Below are 13,645 nucleotides of genomic sequence, written 5' to 3'. Positions count from 1 at the left end.
TATCGGCATTACCAGAAAGCCACATAGGCTAAGATTGGAGAAACCGTCTCCTAAGCAAGCGAAAAAAGGACTTCACCCTTTCAAAAGACAAAGTAACACACTATAATCATTGTGGGAAATTACTAAAATGCAGAATAGTAAGAGGACTCCAGAAAATATAGAACCTAGCTTAATGTTTTGAAGGATGTTTTTTCTTTCATTGGTCTATACACGTTTTGCATGTACTTACACAAACTAAACTCCTGGGGTTGCATAGTGACTCTTCACTTATTTGCTTCATTTTAAAATGCAGCAAGAGCACCTAGGAGACATCTGCTTCTCTTTGCGATACGTCCCAAGTACCAGCACATTGACTGTGGTTATTCTGGAGGCCAAGAACCTCAAAAAGATGGACTCTGATGGGCTTTCAGGTAAGTGTTTGAGAATGCTGCTTCTAGGCCTGCAGTGAAGATGTTTGGTCAACAGAATACCTTTTCAATATTTTCTCTGTCTAGCCCCATGTACTGTAGGTTCACCAGCAGTTCCCTGTGCGCTGCTATTTCAGCACATTCAGTGGTCCTAGAGGTTTGTTATTCAGAGCTCTTGTTATAGGACAGTAGCCAGGTCCTTCTCATCGGAGAAGTAGCGCCATGTGTTTTTGGTTTGTGTGTGGTGGTTCATCTTATCTGTGCCCTTTTTGGGCAAGGATGGCTTGATTAGGTTATATGCAAGCCCAACAACATTTTGGAAGCCATGTATGTGTTTTTCCTTCATGGAATGATATGTCCCTTATGTCAAGTGGGGCAGTGTCCCGTAAAGTGAACCAGTGTCCATGTCAAGATATAACTGCTTGTAAGGGCAGGATATCATGGGTTTTATATTGAAATGGCTAGGGCTATTAGCAGAGAAATATCCCAAGTGTGAATAAATTGTAGATGCTTTTGGTGTATATTTCAGTTTGACCACCTGGCAAAGCGCATGACAGCTGCAAGGCGAGGCTGTTTAGTGAGTGGACCACAAGCCAATGAAAGTGCTCCAGAGAAAATGTAATATTATTGCTGCTCATCTTCTTCGCTAAACATTCTTAGCTGCCAGGAGAGAGGGAGAAGAGACTGCAGAGGCAAGAATGTCTCTCTATATCACCTACTCCTTTTTGGGTGACTCAAAACGTAACTAGTCAGAGCCCTCGCCAGAAGTGTTAGGTATATTTGGAGATTTCAGAGTCTAACACCCCAGGGCATACAACACAGGAGTTACCTGACCCGCACCAAGAATCTTGTGTCAAGTCTAACACTTGAATTGTGATTCAAGCTTGGTCCGCATATCCTTCCAACTTATTGCTGATGCAATAAGTTAACTGGATTCAGAGATGATACTGATTTACAGGCTTTTCTTCACTTGTGTAATATCCTATAGTTGGTTTGTAAATTATCGTTTGTGTACGGTAAGCTGAGTGTGGTTGCATTTGAGTGTTCTTCAAAGCCTCTGCACTGTTGTTTCTTTATCACTTTTTTTAAACTGGGAGAGAGGCTGGGGTCTCCCTGTAATTGAGCAGAGGGGTCTCTTTCTTGTAAGTACTTCCACCAGCAGAGCCCGTCAAAAAAGAGGGAGTCGATGGTGGAAGAGTAAGGAAGGGATTCGGTGGGGAAGACTCTTCAAAATGAAATTGCAATGCAGCGGTTTCAGAGACTAGAAATGAAAAAAAAAGTTTAACTACTTTGTAAAAAGAGAGCACAAATGCTGTCTGATGAACGCACCACAGTCAACGTAATGATTCACCTGCAAAAAACAACAAAGAAATAAAATATGCAAATAAAAGTTCAATAAAAAATGATCCTAACTCTGAAAATGTTTTTATAACATGATCTAAGCCGTAGAAGGACTACTAAATGCGTTGCCCAGAAAAAGCACATATGTAAGCGAAAGGAATGAAAAAAAGTCTAACTATTGCGTCAAGAATTTTCAATTCTATTAAGGACACGGAGAGGAGGATTATGGTTCTCTTTCTCTACTTAGGAAAACACAGCAGCCAATCAAACTTTTAACTACATAACCCATGATCCCTTCCAGCCCCTTCTCTACACCAATCACAGGGGTCATGCCCGAGTATAAATGTCCACCGAACCTTAGTCCATCCTCTTTGTTTGTGAAAAAACAACTTAAGTTCTCAAAAACCTTGAATTGGTAAGAGTGTAAATTGAATAGCCACAGGACCACTTCACGGCCAGCTCCAACAGGCAAAGCTGAACATCCTCTGCACAAACAGATACAGTGTCAGCCTCACATCAGACCACTTCAAGTTCCTTTGGCATCCGTCCCTGAAAATAAAATAAAAGCCACTCCTCCATGAACTTCTTCTCAAACACAGGAGGAAATCATACAATAGTCACTGTAAGATGAACAGCTATAACATACATACCTATGCATCAACCTGAGCATGAAAACCCCACAGTATGTCAATATACCACATCCTAGGTTGGGATAATCCTCACCTCCGTCTCCTTAATAGAATAGAAAATTCTTTACATGATAGCTAGAAATGTTTTTGTTCTGTCTGGAACAGACGCTTCAAATTATGCTAGTTTATGTTTGAGCCACCACATTTAATGCAACATCTAAAATTGGCTTATGACAAAATACTTTAAAAGTCAGAAGACCAATCCGCTGCAGCCATAATGTCCATCAGACAAGAACCAGTGTAAAAACCTTCAGAGGCCATAGCCCCCCCTCACTGAATGAGTTCTGAAAAGGGGAGGCATCAATTCCAGCTTCAGATAACAACCATCTAACCCAACGGGCCAAGGTAGCCAAAGAGACTGGGCCGAAAGGTTTCTACAAAGAAATCAATAATTGTCCTGTACAATCACTTCGCAACTGACATGTACAGTCTTCATAACACTTTAGACACTTGACAGCACACAATTTCTGTGGAAAAGCAGGGTAACCAACACATCTGGAATCAGCTTTGGTATGTCAAGAGATAATAAATGACACCCCAGATGGAGTACATACTCTACCGGCTAGAACCAAGGCACTCATATCCGAGACTCTTCGACAGGAAATCAGACATAAGAGGAGAGCAGTTTCGCCGATAATTGTTTTAGCGGAAGACCCTTGTTAGCAGGCCAATCTCTGATGAAACGTAACACCGCTTCCACATCCCACATCACATTGTGGAATGCTTTGGCTGACATGGACAGACCATCCTGATACACCATAACAATTTGCAGAAAAGTTGATGTTCACCTACCGGTTTACCATCCAGATGGGGATGACCTGTCGATTTTGCCGAATGCAAAGTGCTCACTGTCCTATGAGCCAGACCCTGACTAGCAATATCTGCCAGAAAATTCCCAATCGTATGGATTCTGTATCCCACAGGATCCACACTTTGCTCACTATACCAAGTAACCCATCTACGCCAGGCTGCTTCATAGCGTTTGTGAGTAGAGCGGGCCCAAGATTGTTAGGAACAACAAGGCATCCTGCAAAACTCCAAGCACTTGCCAGCGTTACTTAAAATTTGCCAAGCCATGAGGAATAATAGCCCCTGAGTCACCAATAGGTGTGGGAAGCCTAACAGGTCCATGAGAATATCCGGGCTAGATGGGAAACGTACCGGAGGTGCACAGGTCAAATACAGGGCCACTGGGAACAACGATAATGCCTTCCAACAAGGGGTTATCCGAACTAACTACCCCAGCTTTTGAATCACCTGTGCAAGTACCCTCTGAATAATGGCAAATGAGGGAAATGCATAAAGCAACCCCGTCGACCAAGAGTGAAGAGAGGCATCTGAACGGGTTACCTGCAGATCTGGTCCCCAACTGTAAAAGAGGAGAAGTTGCGCATTTAGATGGGTAGCAAACAGATCTATCGCAGAAGGACTACAGCCTAAGTTCAGAAGTTGAAAGCTCCCAGGGTGAAGCCTCCAATTGCTGGAGTCATGCAGGAACAGAGAGTTCTAGTCCGCTACCACATTTGACCTACCCGGAATATATTCCGCCATCACCACTATGTGATGTTGGAGGCAGTAATGCCAAAAGTCTTTGGCAAACTCCACTAGGAGGCAAGATCCTGTCCCACCTAATCAATTGATGTATCAGGATGCCGATACATTGTACATTTTCAAGAGAATGCAACAACTCGTTTTGCTTGTAGATAAAGTAAAAATTGCAAAAGAACCCGCCAGAAGCTCCAGACAATTGATAAGAAAGTGTAGTTCCTCCGGGGACCACTTGCACCCCGTCTCCACAGAGCAGTAACAGGCTTTCTAGCCCCACCACCTGGCATTGGATTCTGTTATCACTTCCGGAATTGAAGCAAATATAGCTTTGCCATTCCAGGCGTCCATATGCTCCAACCATGAGGACATCTCCATCCTGGCCTCCTCCAACAGAGCAATCTTTTCAGAGTAAGCTAAACCTCTGCGAAGGTGCATTTTTAAGACCGAATTGCCTGATAATGAAGGGTGGGTGAAAATAACTCTTGAATTGAAAAAGCTAAAAGTCCTAAAAGGCAAGCCAAGATCCTCAAGGATATAGTTAGATAGGCAAGCGCTCTCCTCAACTCCTTCTTGATGTAAATCCGCTTTTCAATAGAAGCATCAGCTGGGCCAGATAGAATCCACCTGGGACCCAGGAACTCCATCTTCTGAGAGGGACTCTCAATCAACTGTTCTGAGTTGATTGGAAACCCTAGGTCCTGAAGGAGCTGGGTCATCCAAGATAGATGGAGAAGGATGAAATCCACGCCCTTTGCCATAAGTATATGATCAGCTGAACTCCCCGTTCTTGAAGGTACTGAACCACAGGTTGAAGTAACTTGGTGAAACACCAAGGAGCTGAAGACAGGCCGCCGAATGGCATGGCAGTAAACTCGAACCACTGATAGTGCCACTGCAACTGAAGAAATCTGTGATTAGGGCAAATATAGGAACTTCTGGATAAGCGTCCTTTAGGATGCACTATCCTTGAATTTAATTCTTTGAGATTTAGATACAAGCGGAAACCCTTATCTTTCTTTGGGACCCACAAAATGTTTGTGCTGGTGAGGGATTGATTCTGTTATTACCCCATTCTACACTAGAGAAGCCACTTCGTTGTCTATGAAATTGCTTTCTGTTTGGGAAAATGGAGGGGAGTCTGTCAATTCCCCTGGTGTGGGTAGGAGTAAAACTCCAGTTGGAAGCCTTGAACAGTCTGCAACACCCACGGATCCTGAGTAAGAACCTTCCAATTGTGTACGAACAACCTTATCCGTCCCCCCCATCATAATGTCCGAGGATGGAAAAATCTTTACTTGAATAAGTGATATCGCTGGTGTCATTTCCTCCCTTGTTACTTCCTAGTTGGGCACGAGCCTGGCTGTCTCTATTGTGGGTGGGGTAGAAGTTGGAATGTGGAGCACCACCTCTTCCTCTGGGTGCATTTCCCCATGAAGCCTTGTAGAATCCTTGGTCAAGCGCCCGACCTCAGAGGCATCCAGCCCTGACAAAAAGGCCACTTTTGAAAACTTTCTTCAAAGAGCAATGGGCTTTATCTAGGCCAATGAGACATCAAACCAGGCCTGTCCTGAGCAAAGAAGAAAGCCACTTCCATCAGAGGTTTCATACACAGGCAGATCTGTGTGGCTTTCTCTAGTAATATTTGTTGGTATCCTAAGTATTGTGGCACTAATAGCCCTGTTTTATGTTTATGGATACACCATGGTTTATCCCCAGTTGATAAATGCAGAGCAATGGAAGACACTGGGGTAACAAGAGGATATTGATGCCCAATGTCCTCAACTTAATTTTCCCATTGTTCAGGATATTTTTTATTTTTTTTATTTTAGCTTTGGTGGAAAACAAATCAGGCCCATATAGAGGTAATTAAATCAATCTCATCAAAACAATATTAGAAGATTACATTAAATCTAAGTAATTATAGCTGTAATATGCTGACCCTTTCCAGTCAAGATGTCAGAACCAGACATTACATTGAAGAGCTTGTCTAAAAGCAATGTAAAGCTCTGCTAGTGAGGGATGGTCCTCTTGCTACCAAACAATGTAGAGTCTTCTAGCTGAGGACATGTTCTATTCTTTTATCATAGTCAAACATGTAACAAAATATATATACTGACCTGGACAAGTGTCAAGTCCAAGCAGGGAAGATCTGGAGATCTTGGCTCTGAGCAGACTAGTGGAACTGCAGTAGAGGCCTACAGAGTTGGTCTCTGAGCAATCTAACTTTATAATGCAGGGGAGACCTGGAGAGCTTTCCCCCAAATAATATAGCATTCTACCGAAGACAGACCTGGAGAGGTTGTTTTCGAGCATATTAGTACTCTTCTAAAGGGTGACCTGCAGAGCCTGTGCCCAATCAATCTCACATTCTACCATAAGGGAGACCTAAAGAGTTTGTTTTGGAAGAAGCTCACATTCTACTACAAGTAAGACCTGGTGCACTTGTCTCTAAGCAAATTGTCGTTTTACTGCAAGGGAGACCCCAAGAGCCTGTTTCTGACAAATCTGACATTCTACTATAGACAAGAACCAGAGAGCTTGTCTCATTGGAATCAAGCATTATAGTGCAGGAAAGAATTGGAGAGTGTGTCTCCAATCAATCTAGCATTCACTACAGGGAAGAGCCAGAGAACTTGAATCCACCATTCTAGTGCAGGGGAGGCCTAGAGAGCATGCCTGCAAACAAGTCAGTGTTCTACTAAAGCTGAGGGGTGGAGAGTTTGACTCAAATATACTAGGTGTTCGCCTATTAAAACTGAAGAGATATTACCCAAAAGATAGGTATTCTTCTATAAGTGACATGTGGCGAGCCGATTTCCTTTTTAAATTGTTGTCTATGTGAGACTATGTTTTCGCAGTTGGTAGCTTTGGGGACTGTTATGGATGCATGTGAAGAACTGCTGCAGAGTAAGGCTTCAGTCAAGCCTACTACAAGCATGTGGGTTCTTCTACTGGCAAGTGTAGATTTCTCATGCAGGTCCATGTCTCTCAACAACACCCTGCATTTATTGGACAGTGCCCCTGTAAATAATAGGTTGCTATCCAGCCACCAGTTATCATACATTTGTATGTTCCTATAGGCTTTTGGGAGCCAGCAACCCTCACAAAGGGGCCTGCCCCTCTCTCACCCTCTCTCGCTCTCTCTTGCTTTCTCTTGCTCGCTCTCTCTCTCTCTTTTCTCTCTCTAGGTCTCCTCTCAGCTTACTCTTTTGGTGTTTGTGCAATACAGATCCCTACGTCAAGGTGCAGCTACTCCTAAAGAAGAAGCATTGGAAGAAGAAAAAGACCACAGTGAAAAAGAACACGCTTAGTCCATACTTCAATGAGGCTTTTAATTTTGAGGTGAAATTTGAGCAGATCAAGGTGAGTACAGTGGGCCTTTCTTCCCTATCATATGTCCTCATACATATGGCCGTACCTCAGGAAGAAACAGTAGAAACTTCAAACTAAGTTGTATTTAAACTCAGGTTCTCCTTTCAGGATGTATAGTGAGGAATATATCATTCAGCACGTGCAAATGCACCATCCCTGAAAAAGGTTTTAGAAATGTAATTGCTTTTCTGAAACGATCTCAGAAGTCAAACAATACAAAGATGGTTGACATTTAGCAGTGCACTGCAAGCTCTCTCCTTTCTACACTCCTACATCAGGCATAAATTTAGTGGAAATAACAGTAACATAGCACCCCTTCACTTTATCACGAGACCTTTCTTTCCTTTGAACCTCTAAGTGTAGTAACCATGTTTCCATTCTGTCACTCTTGCTTGTGATCATTGCGGGTGGTATGCACCTGTTACAACGCATTTTTTACTCCGCACTACCACTACAACGCAGGCATTACAACGCATACCGTTACAACGCATTGCGCTGGGGGGCGCTCTAGGATAAGAGGTAAGTTTAATTTACTATCCAACACCTTCCCTAGTGTCCACGGGGACTGGAGTTAGAATAGTAAATTATACTTACCACTATCCAGCACCCCAAAGCGCTATGCGTTGTAGCGGTATGCGTTGTAAATACCGCGTTGTAATGGTACGCGGAGTAAAAGTATGCGTTGTAACGACATACATCCCATTGCGGGTATGTCCTAAACCACATTTTAATTGTTGTACTATCAACTGATACTCACACATTCAATCTCTTTCTTGCCCCCCCAGGATGTGGATCTTGTGGTCTCGGTCTGGGACCATGACAAGGTGACCAAGAATGAAGAGATTGGGAAGCTGTTCCTGGGATGCAAAGCAACAGGAAACCAGTTGCGTCATTGGTCTGATATGTTAGCAAACCCACGACGACCCATGGCCCAGTGGCACGGACTGCAGCCAGTAGAAGAGGTGAACCTTGCCCTTGGGGTGAAGACTCGCTTCAAGCTGCCCAAACCCTAAGACAATGCACCTTCCCTCCAGCATGTGTAGCAAGGGCATGAGACTATGGGATGGGACTGTGACTAGACAGATCCAGGGGCCCATGAATAAAAAGAGGGATGTATGCATAGTCTGTATGCATCGTCTGAGTAGATGTGGAACCCAGTTGTCCATGAACACAGCAGAAGATTGTCAAATCATGGTAAATTGGCTTTTTCTATGTGACAGGACATGTTGGAGAAATGTAAGATAGGCATATATGGATATCCGTTTCTGTGTTAGGAAGTGGAGGAGCAGTTTTGTGGATGTCTGTCTTCAGATGGAAAACCTGACAAATCAACCATCACAGCAAACTGGAGGCTTTGAGCCAAGGTGTGGTGCCATACACCTGAGAGGAGGAGACAAATACTAAATTTTCCCTTTAGTAGAAAATCCACTCCAGTTGTATGGGCCACACTGGAACCTAAGATCCACACAATGTCTTTCACAATCTTGGTTCTGGTGGATGACCTTGCACAAATTGCTCTAGAGTCTATTCTACAACTTCAGTATTGGAGGGATGTTGTTGATTAATAGGGAATGTCTAAAAATACAGCCCTGAGGAAGGTCTTGAACTGCAGACCTAATTCAGTTCTGTGGTATTGTAGTCACTTTCCTTGGTAGTAATCTTAAATATGAACACTGGAAGGACTGGCTGAAACATGAGTTATGTAAGGATGGTCAGCCATGAAAACTTCAGCCTCGAAATGATGATTTGGAAAAATATCCCTGATTGGATGGACTGAAGCAGAGTTATTCCAGGTTGGTCCACAAGGTTCCAGTCCAACTTCAAGGACCACCAATGACTGTGTAAATTACTTCTATTTAGATGAATCTCTAGAGGGGTGGCCTACAGCCTCAGTCCTGGGAGGCGTTCTAGACCTTTGGCCCAGGAAGGGTGGTCTAGAAATGTAACCCTAAAGGCAAGTCTGGAACTGTAGTCATGGTTAGAGTTTATCCATGAAGAAGTGGTCCAGAAGTCTATGTCTCAATGGATAATCTTGAACTTTACCCCATTAGTTGTGTAGACCTATCGATCTAAAGGGATAGCATGTAACATTAGCCATGATAGGATGATCTAGAACATTACCTTGGAAGCTTGATCTAGAATTTTGACTGCCAAGAAAATCAGCCATGGTGATTATATTGAGTGGCAAACAAACGTCTCTAGTAGCCTATACCATAAGGTGGAGCTAGCACTGTGAAGTGGCTGTACGGTGATGTGCTGGCATAATAAACAAAACACCAACATACTAGAAACCCTAGAGTGATATCTGGCAATCATGAATGTTAAAAAGAGAATTGATCTCAGGAAGTCTGTTCTTATATGTAAAATCAGTATGTAACACTCTGCCTGGAACTAGTAACATTATCCTAAACACTACAGCACAAAAAAGACTTCTATTTTGATTTTATTGTGTGGGACTGTCCACTTAAGAGAGCTATTTGCTCACACACATTGACACTTGCACTTATGCACAGTACCACTTCGGTTGATCCAGCAGGCAACAGTGCTGGCCAGTAGTGGCTCGCATAGGTTACAGCGGTGGGGCAGGAGGGACAGAGCGGGATGGGGGTTGATGGAAGTCGACAGATGACAGGATAAGTAATATTAAATAAATAAATAAAAAACACTTACCTTGCGCTCTCCGAATTGTGGCGATGCAGTGAGCACAAGGTAAATGGTTTTATTTATTTAATATTACTTATCCCATCATCTCTCGACTTCCACTACACCCGCTCCTACCCCACTTCTCTTACCTGTGTGAGCCACTACTGGTGCTGGCACAGAAACACAGTTTCAGCCGTGGTGGCCACTGAAGTCACATATTTGAGTTTTGGACCCTATCGAATTGTTTACTCGCTCTCAGTCACACTTATGTTCATATAGCACATATGTTCCTAAACAGACCTGCCCAAACCTGAAGTGCCCGGGTCAAGTCTAGAGAGGTGGTGACCTTAATGCAGTCAGGCACCAGTAAGGTATATGTTGTCAGATCCAGGAAGAGGAGAGGTACCTTGGTGGAAAGTTCAGTTGATACTGCCGAAGAGGGCGACTGTTCCGCCCCTAGCTGCTGCACTGCTTGGGTGAGGAAACTCTCTTCTTGAAATTAACCACATTTTGGTCATAATACTCCATAGTAATCAATAGTAATCCAATAAATGTAAAGCTGCGAGTAATCCACATATTCCATGCTCATATAGTCACTCCAGAGACAGCGATGTTGAACTAGAATGTTTTTTTTTCGCATTTTTAAATGTCCAATGCTGCCATTCAAGCTTTCAACATTCCTTCGAGCCGGCACTACTAAAACAACCCAATGCATTTCGAACTGTTTAAGTTCTTGCTCAGGGGTACTGAAACAAATAAAAAAGAACTGCATAAACAACGATGCTGTGCATTTTAACCCCCCCCCTTCCACCTGTCTCCCCTCGTGAATATTACTGCAAGCACAATAACCCACGCAGTGCAGCAGCTGGGGGCGGAACAGTCGCCCTCTTCGGCAGTATCATTGATATGCTGTGTGGGGACGGTCACAGCAAGCTGCTAACACTCATTCATTTGTCAATATAAGCGAAAATTAAACTTTACATGAAGGAGAGTGTGTGCACTCGCTACTTTACATTTGCATAGAAAGTCCAGTTGACCATTTCCAAATATTTTCTACTGGATTAGTGTTCTAACATGTTGGTTTTTGGAAATATAATGAATTCATAAGGCGAAAATCGCTGTCGATTTCAGTAAAATTTAGGAACTCCTTATTAGGACATAGTGATGAGTGCTGGTTTTATGTTGTATTTTTATAAAAAACAGTGCTACATCCCTTATTTTTTCAGTTGAGCATAAGGGGCTACATTTCTGAAGTACATTTGCTACAGCAGGACTCAATAGAACATAATTTGGAACTAGTTACATGAAATTTCCAGCATGGCCGATAGACAGCTGCTCTCAGATGTAGGCAGAGGAAAGACTGATACATGCTTACAACCAGAAACTAGCACAGATACCCTGATAACCATACTAAACTGGCAACTGAGCCTAATAAGTCTCACATGTAAATTTTCCTGGGGACTGTAAGATGAACCAGATCATTCTAATTATTATTAAAAATGTGTTGGTGTTTTAAAATTAAATACATGTTAATAAATGCAATATATACATATCTAATATATAAAGCAAGTTCTGAAAGATCCGCCAAGATTTTGGAGTTCTTTGTCTGACCAGGCTGATGCGGCTGTGTTGGGATTCTGTTGCTGCCTCTCTTCGAAGTGTGGAAGAAGAGGTGCGACCTGTGAGTACACAGAAATTGTTAACTTAAACAGAGTGTATACGTCGTAATCAAAACATGCTATCCATGACGACAGCTGTGATACTTTGTGTGAGAAAAATGCGACACTGATCCTCAGTCCTGGAGCAAGCCGTCCGCCAGAGCCATTGCCACCGGGTGCTCAGTCCGTAAAGCTTTTGCTGAGGTCCTGTGTGGGGCTAGAAGTCAGCAGAAGATTTGGAGATTAGGGTCATCCTAAGGACGGATCTAATGAAAAGTGAAAAACTGGCATATTCCTTTCGGACTAGGATAAAAGAATGCCCATGTTGGTTCTGATTTATACCTTGGTACTGGTAGGCAGTAGACTCCTTCCCACGTTCCATCTCCTGTTTCCCACTAGCCTGTTAATTAAAGTGGAGGTGGTAATTCTACAGATCAGATGATAGTTGCTCTGTCTTCACCCGAACCAGGGAGCTGCAAGATACACGCCAACTTAAATGAAGGTGGCTGACCTTGATGCATGATTTTAACATAGGCCTCGAAAGAAGTCAGGTTGTTGGTGGTTGGGCATGCCTTCTCCCAGGTAATAGTAGTACCTCTGCCCTCTCTCTCAGGCAGAGGGACTCCCTCAGGACAAGAGTAAAGGACATGGCTACCATCACACGCTACTGGTGGGCACCATACCAGTTATTAGGATTACCATAGTCTCCATCTCTCTTTTGAATCTCCATAATTCCTCCTCTGCTCTGTAATGCATTCAAGCCAATGCAGGTGGGAATCGTGGACATTGCCCAGTGTCCTGGGTGAAGGCGGCCCGATGTAGTGTTTGCCTCCTAAGTTGTGCAGCAAGGGGACTTTGGGCCCAAATGCAAATATTCAAAAAAGGGCAAGCCTGCTTCCTGGTTTGGTAGTGAAAAAGAGCCAACGTTGGAGAGAAGTGGGCCCCTCAGAGTCCTGGCTCTCGCACCTTTGCACCTGCAGCATTATTCATAGTGGCATAACAGCTACCACTCAGGTATGAGTTTCACCGGGCTCACAAGGGAATATCAGCGTGGTGGTGATAGCACCACCATAGTGCTATCTGCCATTACCCACCATTTATCCGCTAAGCCTTGATGACCCTGTAATTGATCTAAAATGCCACAGTTAGTGGATCCTTACTGAGTGGTGGTGGGAATTATGCCAGCATGGAGGGAGTGTTTGTGCCCACATCTAAAGAGAATCATATCACCGTATTGGCCAGGCTCATCCAATCCTTCTGCTTTTCAGTTGTCTCATACGCGGACAATACTCAGACAGTGGTATTGGTTTCCATTAATCCAGAGGTCACAGGGACTAGATTTAATAACTGCATGAGTCAGACAGACAACTGGATGAAACTCAGGTGTCTAAAAATGAACTCCAGGCAAATGGAGGTCCTTCTTTAGGCAATGACACCTCCTCCTGGACACCGAGCTGGTGGCCATTAGAAGTAGATGCTCTGCCCAATCCTGTGAAGAAAGTTAGAAATCTGGGGATTGTATTTAATAACAGATTGAACTTCGGCGATCAGATCAACCCTTTAGCCTCCTCTGTTTTCTTTACCTTGAAAATTATCAGAAAGGTTTGTCCCTTCATTCCTAAGGACCTTCAGAAAATCATAGTAACCGCACTTGCCTTATCCAATTTGGACTATTGCAACGCATTTTTTTTTAATGTTTCAAAAGATTACTCCACAAATTGCAGATACTGCAGAAGGCTTCAGCACGTCTTCTACTAGGAATCCCCAAATGCCAATAGACATCCAAGGCCTTGGTTAAACTCCACTGGCTTCCCATGACAACAAGCACTGGCGTTGCCAATAGGTCTCGCACGTCAGATTTACTGCGCCGGCCCCTTCAGCCCCCTTCGGGTTCAGGCCTCTGCTATGAGTGCAACAAAACTGCGGAAAGCTGGTGCGGTGGTTTACAGACGAGCTCTGAGGCACTGCTGCCCCCTAGGTAGGGCGG

General features: G+C 43.6%; 1 protein-coding gene across 2 annotated transcripts in view; it reads left to right on the top strand.

Annotated features, from left to right (window-relative positions):
* The window catches only part of SYT8 (synaptotagmin 8), a 210,212-nt gene extending 198,624 nt beyond the window's left edge, over positions 1-11,588 (top strand). The window contains exons 7-9 of one of the 2 annotated variants that reach the window (XM_086957719.1): positions 293-410; positions 7,215-7,348; positions 8,143-11,588. In XM_086957719.1, coding sequence (XP_086813845.1) covers positions 293-410; positions 7,215-7,348; positions 8,143-8,370 — 480 coding nt within the window. In that variant the 3' untranslated portion in view covers positions 8,371-11,588. The remainder of the gene's footprint in view (positions 1-292; positions 411-7,214; positions 7,349-8,142) is intronic. The other variant, XM_086957720.1, reaches the window with a different exon arrangement.
* The last annotated feature ends 2,057 nt before the right edge of the window (positions 11,589-13,645 follow it).

The sequence above is a fragment of the Lissotriton vulgaris genome, chromosome 2_1 (assembly GCF_964263255.1).
Source record: "Lissotriton vulgaris chromosome 2_1, aLisVul1.2, whole genome shotgun sequence".
Taxonomy (NCBI): Eukaryota; Metazoa; Chordata; class Amphibia; order Caudata; family Salamandridae; genus Lissotriton; species Lissotriton vulgaris.
The sequence above is the reverse complement of the archived record's forward strand: the minus strand, read 5'-3'. Positions and strand labels throughout refer to the sequence as shown.